Genomic DNA, 14,264 nt, shown 5'->3' on the forward strand with positions numbered 1-14,264 from the left:
CTCATGGATGACTTTGAGGGTTCAAGACTCAGTGGAAGAAGTAACTGCAGATGTGGTGGAAACAGCAAGAAAACTGGAATTAGAAGTGGAGCCTGAAGGTGTGACAGAATTGATGCAAATTCATGATAAAACTTGAATGGATGAGGAGTTGCTGCTTACGGATGAGCAAAGAAAGTGGTTTCTTGAGATGGAATCTACTCCTGGTGAAGATGCTGAGACTATTGTTGAAATGACAACAAAGGACTTAGGATATTGCATAAACTTAGTTGCTAAAGCAGTGGCAGGGTTTGAGAGGACTCATTCCAATTTTGAAAGAAGTTCTGTGGATAAAACGCTGTCAAACAGCATCGTATGTAGAGAAATTGTTGGAGAAAGGAAGACTCCATCGATGAGGAAAACTTCACTGTTGTCTTATTTTGAGAAGTTGCCACCCCCACCCCCCATTCAGCACCACGACCCTGATCAGTCAGCAGCCAGCAACATCGAGGCAGACCCTCCACCAGTGAAAGGATTATGATCTGCTGAAGGCTCAGAGGACAGTCAGCATTTTATAGTGATAAGGTATTTTAAAACTGAGGTATGCACATTGTTTTTTAGACATAATGCTATGCACACTTAACAGACCACGGCACAGCATAAACATAACTTCTATGTGCACTGGGAAACCAAAACATTCATGCGAGTTGCTGTATTGCGGTGGTCTGGAATTGAGCCCGCAACATCTCCAAGGTTGGCATGTAAAACATTATTAATGAGATAATTTACATTCTGCATTTCACACCAAGTCTTTGAAATCTGGGATACAGTGTTATAATGACAGCACATTTCACGTTAGAATGGCCGCATTTAAGTGCTCAATGGCTACGTGTGGCTGATGGACAGTGTACTGGACAGAGTGGGTACAGATGCTGGGGACACATAAACGGAAATAAGTAAGGCTAAAAGGCTGCTCGCTAACTGTATTTCTGTATCAAGCACTGATAGGTAGTCACCTAAAACAGTGAAACAGCCTCTGTCCCACTGTTTTTTATTTTGCAAGTCTGATAAGTTCTCAGATTAAAAACATTTTACAGAAACAAGTTGTGGCTCCACCCCTGAGGCCACAGGAGGTGGCAGCACTTTACTGCGGGCGAGTACCCTGCTGAGCGCCTGGCATTTCTAACTGCACAGGAACTCTCTATACCCAAATAACTCAGCACTTCCCCCCCCTCTCGCCCATTTAGTTTTCATTTTGCAAGTCCGCCAGACCGGAGGCATCTTCCAATCATTGTTACTGTTCATTCTTGATTAGTCACCAGATCTTTCCGACTCTGTCCCTATGTCTCCTCTATCCTCAGGTCGCTGCTTTGGGTCAGACACTCCCGTTTCCCGCCTGGACAACGAAGGTGACCCCTTAACTTGTCTCCATGCCCCAACGAATGCAGATCTCTGATTGTGTCGTCGTGTAGCACAAAACCCTACAGAACTCCCCAAGACCTGTAACAGTCTAAATTTAGCCTCTGGTTTAAAGGCATTTAGACTTGAGCTTGCAGCTGTCTTTCTGGCTCATTCTCTCTGCTCCTTTCTCCTGCTACTTCTCGTGGTCCACATTAGCTTTGGTCTATGTCTTTGTTCACTCTACTGCCTCTGTTTGGAATAAAAACCTCAAGGAGCATTTCTGCCTTCTAAAATCTTACCCTCAAGGATAAACTCAAGGAGCGGCCCTCTGGGTCCTTGGACAATAACTGATGCTGTCCACTGGAAGGCTCTTGGATATTTAATAAGAAAGCACTGTTTTCTGCCCCAAATGGCCTTTGTCTTAGTCAATCCTATATTTGCCTCATTTGCATTTGTCACCTTACCTAAGTGACTATAAGATCCTTTAGGACAGGGACTGTTTCATCCATTTTTGTATCTTTTAGCAAACACAGCACCTCAGATGGTAAATGTTAAATAAATGAATGGAAGGCAGGTAAGAAGGCTGGTTGGCGAAGTCAGCTTCCTAACCCATGTGACCATCTCCCAGTTCATAAAGTCCTTTAATATTATAGATAGAAGAGTTCAGCTATAACGAAGCCTATACACGGTCACATACAATCATGATTTTAATATAGAATGCATGGAATAATAATATAATATCTAGAAATTATAAGGAAAGGGAAAAACTATTAATTCCCAAACTTCTCAAGAAAAAGATCTGATAACATGTTACTGTTACAACTTTATATTTACAAATTTAGAATTTATAAAAATCACATAGCTTACCGAACCTCAACAGTGTTTTGCAAAAGTATAAAATTCTAAAATTCGTGGAATATCAACAGACCCTAAAATAGCCAAAACAACCTTGAAAAAGAAGAACAAAGTTGGAGGACTCACACTTCCTGGTTCCAAAATTTACTCCAAAGCCACAGTCATCAAAACAGTTGGGAGTGGTATTAGGACAGACATATAGACCAGTGGACTAGAACAGAAAGCCCCCAAATAAGTCCTCACATATGGCCAATTGGTTTTCGACAAGAGCGTCAAGCCCGTCAATAGGGAAAGGACAGTCTTCTCCACACACGGTGCTGGGAAACCGGGTCTCCACATGTAAGTGAGTGAAGCTGGGTCCTCACACCATATAAAAACATGAACTCAAAATGGATCAAAGACCTAGGGCCGGCCGAGTGGCTCAGTTGGTTAAGAGCTCGCTCAAGAGTTTGAGCTCTGAGCAACAGTGGTTCGAGTCCAGCCCGAGCTGAGCAGCTGCTGAACTGCCAACAGGTAGCAGGATGGCTCAGCTAAAAAAAAAAAAAAAATGGATCAAAGACCTAAACGTGTGAGGGAAAACTATGAAACTCTTAGAAAAAGACACAGAAGAAAAGCTTCATGACATTGTCTTTGGCAATGATTTCTTGACACCTAAAACCAGAAAAACAGAGAAACTGCACTACATGAAAATAAAAAACTTTTGTAGTACCTCAAAGGACACTATCCAGACAGTGAATAGATAATCCATAGGATGGGAAAAAAGTTTGCTAATCACATATCTGGTAAGAGATTAATACCCACAATACATAAACAACTCCTACAACTTAATAAAAACAACAAAAAAACAACAAACAAATTCAAAGGACTGAACAGGCATTTCTCTAGAGAAGGTATATAAACGGTCAAGAAGTACATGAAAAGATGCTCACATTACTAATCATTAGGGATAAACAGCTCCAAACCCAATTAAAAAACACACTTTATACCTATTAGGATGGCTATTATAAAAATATGAAAAATAACAATTGTTGGTGAGGATGAAGACCAACCCTGCACAGCTGGTGGGAACGTAAAATGGTGCAGACCTTGTGAAAATACTTGGTGGGTCCTCAAAGATTTAAATGTAGAATTTCAATATGATCCAGCAACTCCACTTCTAAGTACATAATCCAAAGGACTCAATGCAGAGATTCACACAGATACCTGTATAGTATCTGTATAGCAATGTTCACAGAAGCTGTACTTACAACAGCCAGAAAGTCAAAAGAACCCAAGTCCATCATCAGACAAATGGATAAACCAAATGTAGTATTATACATCCCATGGGACATTGTCCAGCCTTAAAAAGGACTGACATTCTTAAAAATATTATGCTAAGCAAAATAAGTCAGACACGAAAGCACAAATATGGCAAGATTCCATTTGCATGAAATACCTAGAATAGGGAAATTCAGAGAGACAGGCAGTAGACTAGAGGTTAGTTACCTTGGGGTTGGGAGGAGAGGGGATGGGAGAGTAATTTATTATTTAAAGGGTATGGAGTTTTAGTTTGGGGTGATACATAAGTTCTGGAAATGGATGGTGGTGATGGGTGTACAACATTTTGAGTGTACTGAACATCACTAAAAAATGGCTGAGGGTAAATTTTATGTTATGTATATTTTACTACAATTTGTAAAAAAAGACGCAACCCCTCTAGAAGGGCGTTGAGCAACAACTAACTAAACTACATATGACTTATCTTTTAAGTCAGCAACCCTGCTTCTTTCTAGGCACCTATCCTGAGGATACACCTCCAAGAACATGAAAACACAGAGCAAACATTATTCACTGTAACATGGCTTGTAACTGCAAAATACTGGAACTAACCCACATGCCCATAAATAGGACGCTGGCTGGCTGACGTCTGTCCATACAATGTACCACCGTGCAGCTACAGAAAACAAGGGCGGTCTCTCTGAACTAATAAGGCACAGGTCCGGGATGTATTCAGGGACAGAGCATGATATACTTCCCTTCATGTACGAGGAAGGGGGACCTAAGGGAACACACACACATCCATCATCTGTTCAAAAAGAAACACAGGAAGGGTACCCTGGAACTCACGTGAGTGGTTCCCTACAGAGTCGGTAGGAATGGGGCTGTGACAATAGCAGTAATGGGTGTATCTTTTTGTACAGCTCCCTGGGAACAATGGTAATATTCTGGGGGCTCCAAAAATAAAAACAAATTAAAGTAACCATGAGGTGGGGGGAACAGAAAACAAAATATAAACAGTGACAAATGAACCTAAATATTCCAAATGAATTACGTAGTCATAGAGAAAGGAGGGGGGGGAAATAATTTCAGTAACTGGAAAAAGGGTATTTTGACAGTAAGGCTAAAAAGATAAAAAGAACTGCACACAAACGACAACTCTGTCACCAGGAGACTTTTCAGAGGGATATGGGTGAGAAATCCTGAATCACTTGACGTGTATGCTAGGACTGAACACAGGAACACGCTGTGATACCACAGCCGGGTTTCTCATGGCGAGGTAAGGCAAGGGCCAGGCAGGCGAAACGAGTTGAGCCCTGTGTCACCAGGTGGCAACAGGAAGTAGGAAGTGATTTTTAAAAACAGGCCCATTCCAACAGGAGGCACCTTGAAGGAGCTCCTGATGGCCGAAGCTGGGACTCTGAGCAACCAAAGAATGTTAGTATTATAGAATAATATAATTCATCGATATATAATATAATAATGGGATAAAACCAACAGCCTGGAGCTCATGCTGACACAGATAACTGCATAAGTAAGTGAGGGGGACAAACAGCAGCTCTTCCTCACAGCAGAATTATAATTAAGAAGTGGAGGCGAAGGGTGGAGCCAGAAAAGCGCCATTAGGTAAACACCACAGCAGTGCCCATTCCAGGCAGACCCAGGTAACGGAGACTCCAGTTAGTGGGCAAAAGGACATCTGCACAGTCTCAGAGACTCATCAATCAGGAGGGAGAACTTCAGCACTTCGTGGTGGAGCGACCTGGCGGGCAGTGCCTGAGCAAGGGCTCCGAGTTCACGCAAGGCCAATCCACGTGCGTCCCCTCCCTCACCGGTGTGGCACACTGACAAACGTCGCCGAGTTTCTGTGGCCTTCTCGACGGAAACGTGGAACCTCAATTAAATCCATGAGAAGATGTCAGACAAACCTACACGGATGGACATTCTACTAAATAAACGGCCAATTCTCTTCAAAAGCATCAAGGTCATGAAAGACTGAGAAAGTGTCACAGGGGGAGACTACAGGAGAGCTGATGACTAAAGGTGACGTGGGTCCTGGGTCAGGAAAGGGCGTTCCTGGGGAGCCCAGTCTGGGGACCTGAGTCAGGTCCGTGTGTCAGCTAATAATATTGCATCAGTGTCAACGTGCGGTCTTCCCGGGGTTTTGCAGGATGTTAACTTTAGGGAACTCTGAGTGAAGGGCATATGGGAAACTCTGTGCTATTTTTACAACTTTCCAAAAAGCTAAAACAAAAGAAGACATAGTTTATCTAAATCTTTGGTAGCTATGGTCGAGCAGATTCACAACTACTCACCACGCTGAATTACTACAACTGGTAATTTTTTTTAGTTCTGAAAATCTTGAGCGAGGTCTCCATTCTGCACTCCCTATCATGTGTTTGCTACTTGACAATAAGGGGGTGCTGCAATGTATGTATTAACATGGGTTTTTCACCCAGGATAGCCAGTTCTTTGGGAAGAGGGACCAAGACTTATTTATTTCTACATCCTGTGACTTACAGTCTTTGTCAGAACGAAATGCTCAATAATTGTATTCTGAATGAACAGACGTTATGTAGAAGATGTTGGTGCGACAGGCTTGTTTACTTACGCTCCACGAAGGACGTGAAGAGCATCCTGAAGCGGCTGAGCCGGCTCCCTTCGTCGGCCCACATGCGTATCACCCCCACTCCTGTCTGAAGCATCACGTCATTGGCCACCGTGCTGCAGAACTTGGCCTTGAGATTCTCAATCGAACTGCTTCCATCATAGACGGCGACGAAGTTTCTCTTGCATTCGTTGGAGTGCTCCATCTGATAATCTAGGAACCTCAGATAGATCTGCAACATGGAAACCAAGAGAAACACCGCTTTTAAAAAGATACATTAACTGGAATTCTCCAGTTCCATCATCCAGCTACATGCAGACTGAATTCTAACAGCTGATACGAAAACAACAAGGGGCCGATGCCTAAGTAGTAGGAAAACTAAGACTAATGGTCTGTTACTTTGGTTGTCTTAACAGTGGGACCAAGCACTAAGGAACCTAAAGTTTGTGTTTTGTCTGTAAAGAGAGGAAACTTTTTGTTCCATGAGGCCTGTTGTACATATTTTCCTTGTTATAAAAGCATCTCATGTACTGACAGATTGGGAGAATAAAAGGATCACTCATAATCCTAAAATTCCTCTAACTATTAACTGGTGAGTTTTCCCATTTTCCTTCACATTTTCAAAACCTAGGTTTAACTGTAAGACACACGCACCCTGCTTTGCTGAAACATATCCAAGTGTTTTTTCCTGAAATGGCGTTGTCATAACCATGACCATCCCCATGATGTCCTCTCACTTGTGCACCCACTGTCCTATCACACACTTCTGGGGTTTTAACATTTGGCCCCACAGGTCCCCAAGGCCTGTTTGCAATCTCATTCTCTCAGTACTTCAGACTGAAGCTTCTACTGAATTACCTTCAAGTTTACTGACTTTCCTCTATCATCTCCATTCTCCCATTGGTTCCATGGTGAATATTTTTTGAAATTTTGGATATTATGTTTGTCATTTTTAGCTCTAAAATTTCTGCTTGGTTCTTTTTTGTAGTTTCTATTTCTTTACCAAGACCTGTTTCCTCCAGTCATTTCCAGAGTGTCTACCTTTATTTCAGGGAGCATGGAAATAGTGCTGCTTTGAAGGGGTAATTCCATGATCTCCGGCCCGTTTGGGGTGGGGTCTGTGGACTACTGTTTGTTTCCTTTCAGAATGAGTCACATTTCCTTGGTTCTTTTTATGCGAGTGATTTATTATACCCTGGACATTTTGGATAGAACACTGAGACCCTGGAGAACGTTGCTTTTTGTTGCTGTTTTATTTTGGCAGGCAACCTTCCCAGTTAGGCTCAGGCTGCGCCATGTGGGCTGGCCCAGAACACACCCCACACAGGGACGCGGACAGGGGTCTATATTGTAATTTGGTTCTCGACACCTTTCTTGCATATGCAGCTCAGGGCTAAGTAAGAAAACCAAGGCTCTCCCTGGTCCAGTGCTCTGCCTGGTCTCCGAGACTTCTTCACATCCTCTGGACAACACGGTTTCCTCTTCCTAGCTCCTCTGGTGGCCAGAGAAGTAAATTTTCCTCAGAACTTTAGCCTCCTAACCTGTAGTGAGTTCTGAGTGAGTGACTGGGAGAGAGAGGGAAAAAATAATGGGGAGCCCCTAAAATCTCTCCAGACGTCATCACACCCTTCCTATGGTTCCTCAGTTTAAGGCAATGGGGCTTCTCTTGGGGTTTTGGTCCTGCTGCACTGTGGGACTGGGGCTGGCTTTGCACAGAGCTGGGTGGAGGGGGACAAAAGCAAGCTGGGGGATCCCCTTCAGTTAAGTCTGCTAGCTAGAGCAAAATTTCTCTGAGTTCCTGCTGCTTGGACCTGGTGAGAGTTCCACAAATCAGGCAGGAGACAAAGGAAAAGGAAAAAACTGAACTTATCTCCTTTATCGATCATTATTCAAGTTCTGACTTGCCTCCCAAGCCCAACTTCTAAAGGTTACTTTTCAGAATGTGCTGCCGTTTATATTCTGTCCAGAGTTTTTAGTTGTGATCAGCTGTAGTGGGGTTACTGGAGGTTGGGTTTATTTAAATGTAGGAAAATTGACGAACTTTGTATTGACGATTTATACTTCATGTCGTCTGTGTTTGATTTTTTTTTTTAAAGGAAGTGATACTATTTATTTTTTTTTTAAAGATTTTATTGGAGAATTGGGGGAGGGGAACAGCGTTGGGGAATCTGGGAAGGAGAACAGACAAGTTGCTGTCCTTTTGTTCTTCAGTCTGGTTGTGGAGGATGTTGCTTCACTGGCCCATGTTGGTATCATTGCGCTCTTCCCGGGTGGAGCAGTCACTTGCCAGCCATTGGACGGCCGCTCACAGTGGCTCATGGCAGCTCACGAAAGCTCATGCCCGCTGCCGGCCAGTCCCACTGCAGCCTACGCCGCCTCTGGCGACTCATGGCAGCCCAGCTCCAGGTCGAGCTGTTGTTCAGCATCTTAGCTGTAGAGGGCGCAGCGTCACTGGCCCTCATGTGGGATCCAGACCGGGGCCCTGCTGCTCAGAGCTGGCATCCCAAGCCAACTCCTAACCAACGTGTCACTCAGCAGGTCTGAAGTGTTTGATTTTAATAAACTTGTTTCCTAACCCATGGTTACAGAACTAGACTGTATTTTCTCATGTAAGTTTTAGTTTTAACAGTTAAGAATTGATTATATGTCAATGTAAGATAGGGGTCTAATGTCACTGATCAGCTGTTGTAATGCCAGTTATCAAGCATCTCCTTTTGACGTGGAAAGCTATCCATCTGTTATATACCGAGCTTCCATCCACATGTAGTTCTACTTTTAGATCCTTCACGCAGTTTCATTAGTGTGTTCATCGAATGACACCCGCACACTAACCGACTACCACACCTCTAGCTGAAAGGGTAAGCATCCCCACTTTGTTTTTATTCAGCACCGTCAGGCTCTTCCGGACCCTTCACTTTCTAATGAATTTCAGAATTAGCTTGCTCAATTCCCCAGAAAGCACTACCAGGGTTGGGATGGGAATTACAGGCTGACCTAGGAGATACCGCGGGTTGGTTTCCAGACTGCAAAAAAGTGAGTATTGCAGTAAAGCAAGTATTACGAATTTTCTGGTTTCCCAGAGAATACTAAAGAAAGTTATGTTTACACTATACTATAGTCTATTAAGTGTGCAACAGCCTTATGTCTAAATAAACTGGGTGTATACCTTAATTAAAAAAATACGTTATTGCTAAAAAAACGCTCACCGTCATCTGAGCCTTCAGTGGGTCATATCCTTTTGCTGGTGGAGGTCACACCCTCTTACAACATCGCCTCGATGTTATAATTTTAGCTGCATCCCACAAATTTGATATGAAGTACTTTCAATGTTATTGAGTTTTAAATGTGTTCAAATTTCCATCCTGATTTCTTCTGACCTATGAATCATTCACTAAGTGCTATATTATTAAATTTCCAAGCATATGGGATTTTAAAGTTATCTTCTGGTTGATGGTTCCTAATTTAATTGTATTTTGTCAGAGGGTGCTCTCTGACTGATAGCAAGCACTGGGATATATTTCAGACTATCTTTTCCTTCCTAGCGTATAGACTGGTTTTTATGAATCTTTCATGCATGCTTGTAAAAACCCCATGTTCTCAGGATGCTGGGTGCAAGATACCAGGTCCTTTAGGTATAACGTATTGGTTAGGTGCTCTGAGCCCTGCTCATGTCTGCTTGACATATTAAATACTGAGAAGTGAAAAAATTACCCACAAAAATTGTGGATTTATCAGTTTTCCCTGGCAATTGTCAATTCGTGTTTTGTATATTTTGAGGCTCTATTAGTACCCCAAATTTAAAATACTTTCCTTGTAAATTAGGGGCCTTTCTGTTTTAATAGTTCTATCAGCTCTCTATGTCAGGTATTTGTCTGGTATTTCCTTTCTAGTTTTGTATTTTCAAAATTTCCTGTAGTTATCCTGAAACAGGATACACTTGGGTTTTAACTGTAGAATTTGGTCTATTGATTATTTTTGCCCACAAATCCCTTAATTTTGCCCTCATTCTTAAATGCTAGTTTAACTGAATATGGAAATTTTAGAATTTTAGCTTGCCAGTGTTTTTTCTCAGCACTTTGAAGACATTATTCTGTTGTTTTCTGGCTTCTAGTTTGCTCTTGATAGTCTGATGTCATTCTTTGTAGGCAATCTTTCTTTTCTCTCTAGTTGTTTTAAGGATTTTCTTACTGTCTGTGGTGCCTAATGTAGCTGGGTGTCAATTAACACATTTTTTTTCTTCCTCTGAGAGTCACTGTGTGACATGCTTTTTGTCAGTTCTTGAAAATTTTCTTAAACTGCCACTCCCCAACCCCTCCCTTTCCCTTCCCCAAGGTACATTCTGGGTAATTTTCTCAGATCTATCATTCAGTAAGTATAGTTTTTACTTGTAGAAGTTCTATTTGGTTATTTTGAAAGTGTTCCTTGTCATTTTTCTTTCTCATCTTTCTGATTCTTTCCCATAGGCTATTTAAAACACTTACGTTCCTAGGGGTCTAATACACTTCTTGTTTGTCATGTCTGCTGTTAGTCGTGATGGGTTGTTTGCTCATGTGCATTCTAATTTGGGCTTGTGAGCTCAACTGCTTTACCTGTGGCAAGCCTGGAGTCTGCATGGCTATTCTGTGTTTGGTCTTGCCAGGTACCTCAAGGGTTTTATGAGTCCAGGACCATTTTGTTAATTTTTGGGCTAAGTGGTTCCTGGATTGAGCATGCAATGTAAATTCATATCCCAAACTCTATTACAATAAAGACAGGTTTCTAGGTAGAAAGTTTGAGAGGAGACCCCAGACTCAGCCTCATCCTGGGACTGAGCCAGGAGAGATCAGCTTCTTTGCTAACAACCTGTGCTGGTGGGAGTTTTTCTTCTAATCGACCACTCACGGCAATCGTCTCCCTTTGAGGGTCCCAGCTTTACGTGAGGGATCCCACAGAGCGCACGAGCCCCGGGTCTTCCTGTTTGCATCTCAGTGTGGCTGTTTATCCACGTCCCTGCCATGTCTACCTGAGTGATCAGTCACTAAGACAGCAGGGAGCATCAGACCAGCAATTTCAGTTTTCAGTTTATGGCTCTAGGTCAGTGGTTCTCAACCTGTGGGTCGCGACCCCTTTGGAGGTCAAACGACCCTTTCACAGGGGTCGCCTAAGACCATCGGAAAACAAAAAGATATTTACATTATGATTCATAACAGTAGCAAAATTACAGTTATAGATAGCAATGAAAATAATTTTATGGTTGGGGGTCACCACAACATGAGGAACTGTATTAAGGGGTCGCGGCATTAGGAAGGTTGAGAACCACTGCTCTAGGTTATAGTTTTTCTCTTCATTTCTATTACATACGAATTCCCTCCCTTTTTTGGAGCTCATCTATGTTTCTAAAAGGATATCTGTTATATTTTGTCCAATGTTTCCAGGTGTTTTGTAACAGGTGGGTTTTCAGGCTATCTAATCCATCATATTACCAAAGCTATAAATCATAATCCTTTAAAAGTATGTTCTCCCCCCTAGTCTCTCTTTTCTGTTTACATATATACATATTAAATATAGTTTTCTCTGTTGATATTCCTAGAAGTATAAATTAAGAGCAAAAAGCAGAAGTAGCAACGAATCTCAATCTGTGAGAGTTATTAAAAAACATCCTTCCTTGCAGTACTTTACAACAAAAGCTCTGACCAGCAGAGGACAGCACTGTGAGAGCACAGACCTAAGACTTAACATATTGGTGTTTTGGTTTTGACACTGCCGTTGCAACTGAGACCTTTGACAAAACACTTTAACTTCTTGTGACCTATTTTTCCTCTTCATAAAAACTTTTTTATGAATCTATGATTGTGCTGATCAACACCTGTACTCTTCAACTAGGAATCCACAGCGTTTAAGAATCTTAACATTCTTAAAATAAGAATCTTAAAAAAAAAATCTTAACATTTGTGTGACACTCCTGAAATTTACAGTGTAGCTTATTTACCTATCACAATGCTGAGATCTTAGGAGGTACCCAATAATGTGAATGAAATAAAATAAATTTTACAAAGTTGTAAGTTATATAAAGTTTATATAATCATAAAGTATCTGTATAAACCAAATAACACATTATGGGCTGGCCGAGTGGCGTATTGGCTAGGAGTTGGCTTGGGATGCCAGCTCTGAGCAGCAGGGCTCCAGTTCGGATCCCACATTAGAGCCAGTGATGCTGTGTCCTCTACAGCTAAGATGCTGAACAACAGCTCGACCTAGAGCTGGGCTGCTGTGAGTCGCTGGCAACAGCGTAGGCTGCTGTGGGGCTGGCGGCAGCGGGAGTGACCTTTCGTGAGCTGCCATCCAATGGCCGGCAAGTAACTGCCTCACCCGGGAAGAGCACAATGATAATACCAACATGGGCAGGTGAAGCGACATCCTCCACAACTAGACTGAAGAACAAAAAGGACAGCAACTTGTCTGTTCCCCTTACCTCAATTCCCCAGCGCTGTTCCCCTCCCCCAAGTCCCCAATAAAATATTTAAAAAATAAATAAATAAAACAAAAAAAAGAACACATTATGCAGAGCACGTCTTATGTTCTCTGAAATGACTCAATACATAATTGTACCTTAGCTTTTGGGGTAGCTTTGATTGTCCATATGCAGTCAACTGCTTGGCCGGGCTTTGTTTTTTCTTCTTGTTCCACCTGACTGGAACGCACGATTCCATCAGCTCCCGAGAGCTCAAACTGGCAATCTAGAAAGAGGAGAGGAGTGATGTTCAAAGGAAAAGATGATTGACCCAAAATGTCATGAGGAAAAACAGGTAATATACTAAACCTGGGATGGGATTTAAAATACCTCCTAGGTAAGTAAAGTCTGGATCTGTAACAGGAAAAAGAAGAAAGTTATTGGCATTTTGAGATATTCTGGAGTTACTTTAAGGCTTAACATCTTAAGTTATGTCTACGGCTACATTTAGTAACAATACAGAAGCTGTCACTGGTGTAGATGACAGACCACTGGTTATTTACGAGCATACTCAGGTGCTCACTCATAGGATCAAGGTTTTTAAAATGATAATGTTTATACTCTTGATCCATCATGAATTAATAACTTACTTATGCTACCTGACAACTCATAACTCTGTCAAAGCGGTAGCTAGTTCAAAGGTAAATAGATAAACAAAATGTGGTCTATACAATTCAATGGGATATTAGCCTTAAAGGGAAGGAAATTCTAACACGTGGTACAATGTGGATGAACCTGAAACATGATGCCAAGTGAAATAAGCCAGACGCTACAGGACAAATACTGTGTGATTCCACTTATGTGAGGGGCCTAGAGGAGTCAAATTCAGAGACAGAAAGTACCAGGGGCTGGAAGGCGTGGGAGGCGGGAGTTCATGTTTAGCGGGTTCCAGCTTGGGCTGACCAAGAAGTCCCGGAGATGGACAGTGGTGATGGTCGCACAGCACTGCAAATGTACTTAATGCCACTGACTCGTACTCTTAAAAAGGGTTAAAATGATGAATTTTATGTTATGTGTAATTTACCACAAAAAGTAGTAGCTAGTAAGCTGTTTTTTCACAATGGCAGGGGAAAGATGACCAGTGACATACAGGATATCCTGCCCTGTGAAGTAGTTCAAAGGGGATTAAGAACCAATAGTTTATATTAAAATAACTAATCTAATTAAATTGGTAAGTGTTTGATTGTTTTATGAACTGAATCAATTAACTGAAGTAACTGGTCCTTTACCATCAAAAAGACGCTACAAAATCTTATATATGAATCAGTTTTGCAAACAAGTGTAGATTACCCAAAAGAGAAAACAGACATCAAAAACAATGCTCTTAATTATTTGAATAATGTTTTTAAACATTATAAAACAAAACCAGGCAACTTTAAATGTAAAGATTTCTTATTTTGAAGAAAAGTAGCTTTTTCCTATATTAGTTGTATGTATCATGAGAGCAACTTTATATGGCTTATAGTTAAATTATAGACAAATTATAATAAAATGGTCAGTTTCTAGACAATATTACTTTACATTTTCATTTTATAGTACTTCCGAGTTTTTATATAAATCACATTTAATATTATGCTAATGATGGGGCTGTCCGGAGGATTGTGTAATATTCCATTTTACTGAATGAAAATGGAAACTGAATCAGAGGGAGATTATACTTTCTTAGATCACATAATG

General features: G+C 41.5%; 1 protein-coding gene across 5 annotated transcripts in view; it reads right to left on the bottom strand.

The window, feature by feature from the left end:
- The window catches only part of NETO2 (neuropilin and tolloid like 2), a 41,868-nt gene that overhangs the window by 12,624 nt on the left and 14,980 nt on the right, over positions 1-14,264 (bottom strand). For 3 of the 5 annotated variants that reach the window (XR_002124073.1, XM_019643214.1, XM_019643194.1), the window contains exons 5-7: positions 12,897-12,941; positions 12,686-12,813; positions 6,101-6,329 (exon numbers count right to left, since the gene is read on the bottom strand). Coding sequence is in view for 4 of the 5 variants with exons in the window: in XM_019643214.1 (XP_019498759.1) it covers positions 6,101-6,329; positions 12,686-12,813; positions 12,897-12,941 (402 nt within the window). In the remaining variant the exon portion in view is untranslated. The remainder of the gene's footprint in view (positions 1-6,100; positions 6,330-12,685; positions 12,814-12,896; positions 12,942-14,264) is intronic. The other 2 variants (XM_019643224.1, XM_019643204.1) reach the window with 1 other exon arrangement.

Source organism: Hipposideros armiger, unplaced genomic scaffold (genome assembly GCF_001890085.2).
Source record: "Hipposideros armiger isolate ML-2016 unplaced genomic scaffold, ASM189008v1 scaffold_4, whole genome shotgun sequence".
NCBI classification, from domain to species: Eukaryota; Metazoa; Chordata; class Mammalia; order Chiroptera; family Hipposideridae; genus Hipposideros; species Hipposideros armiger.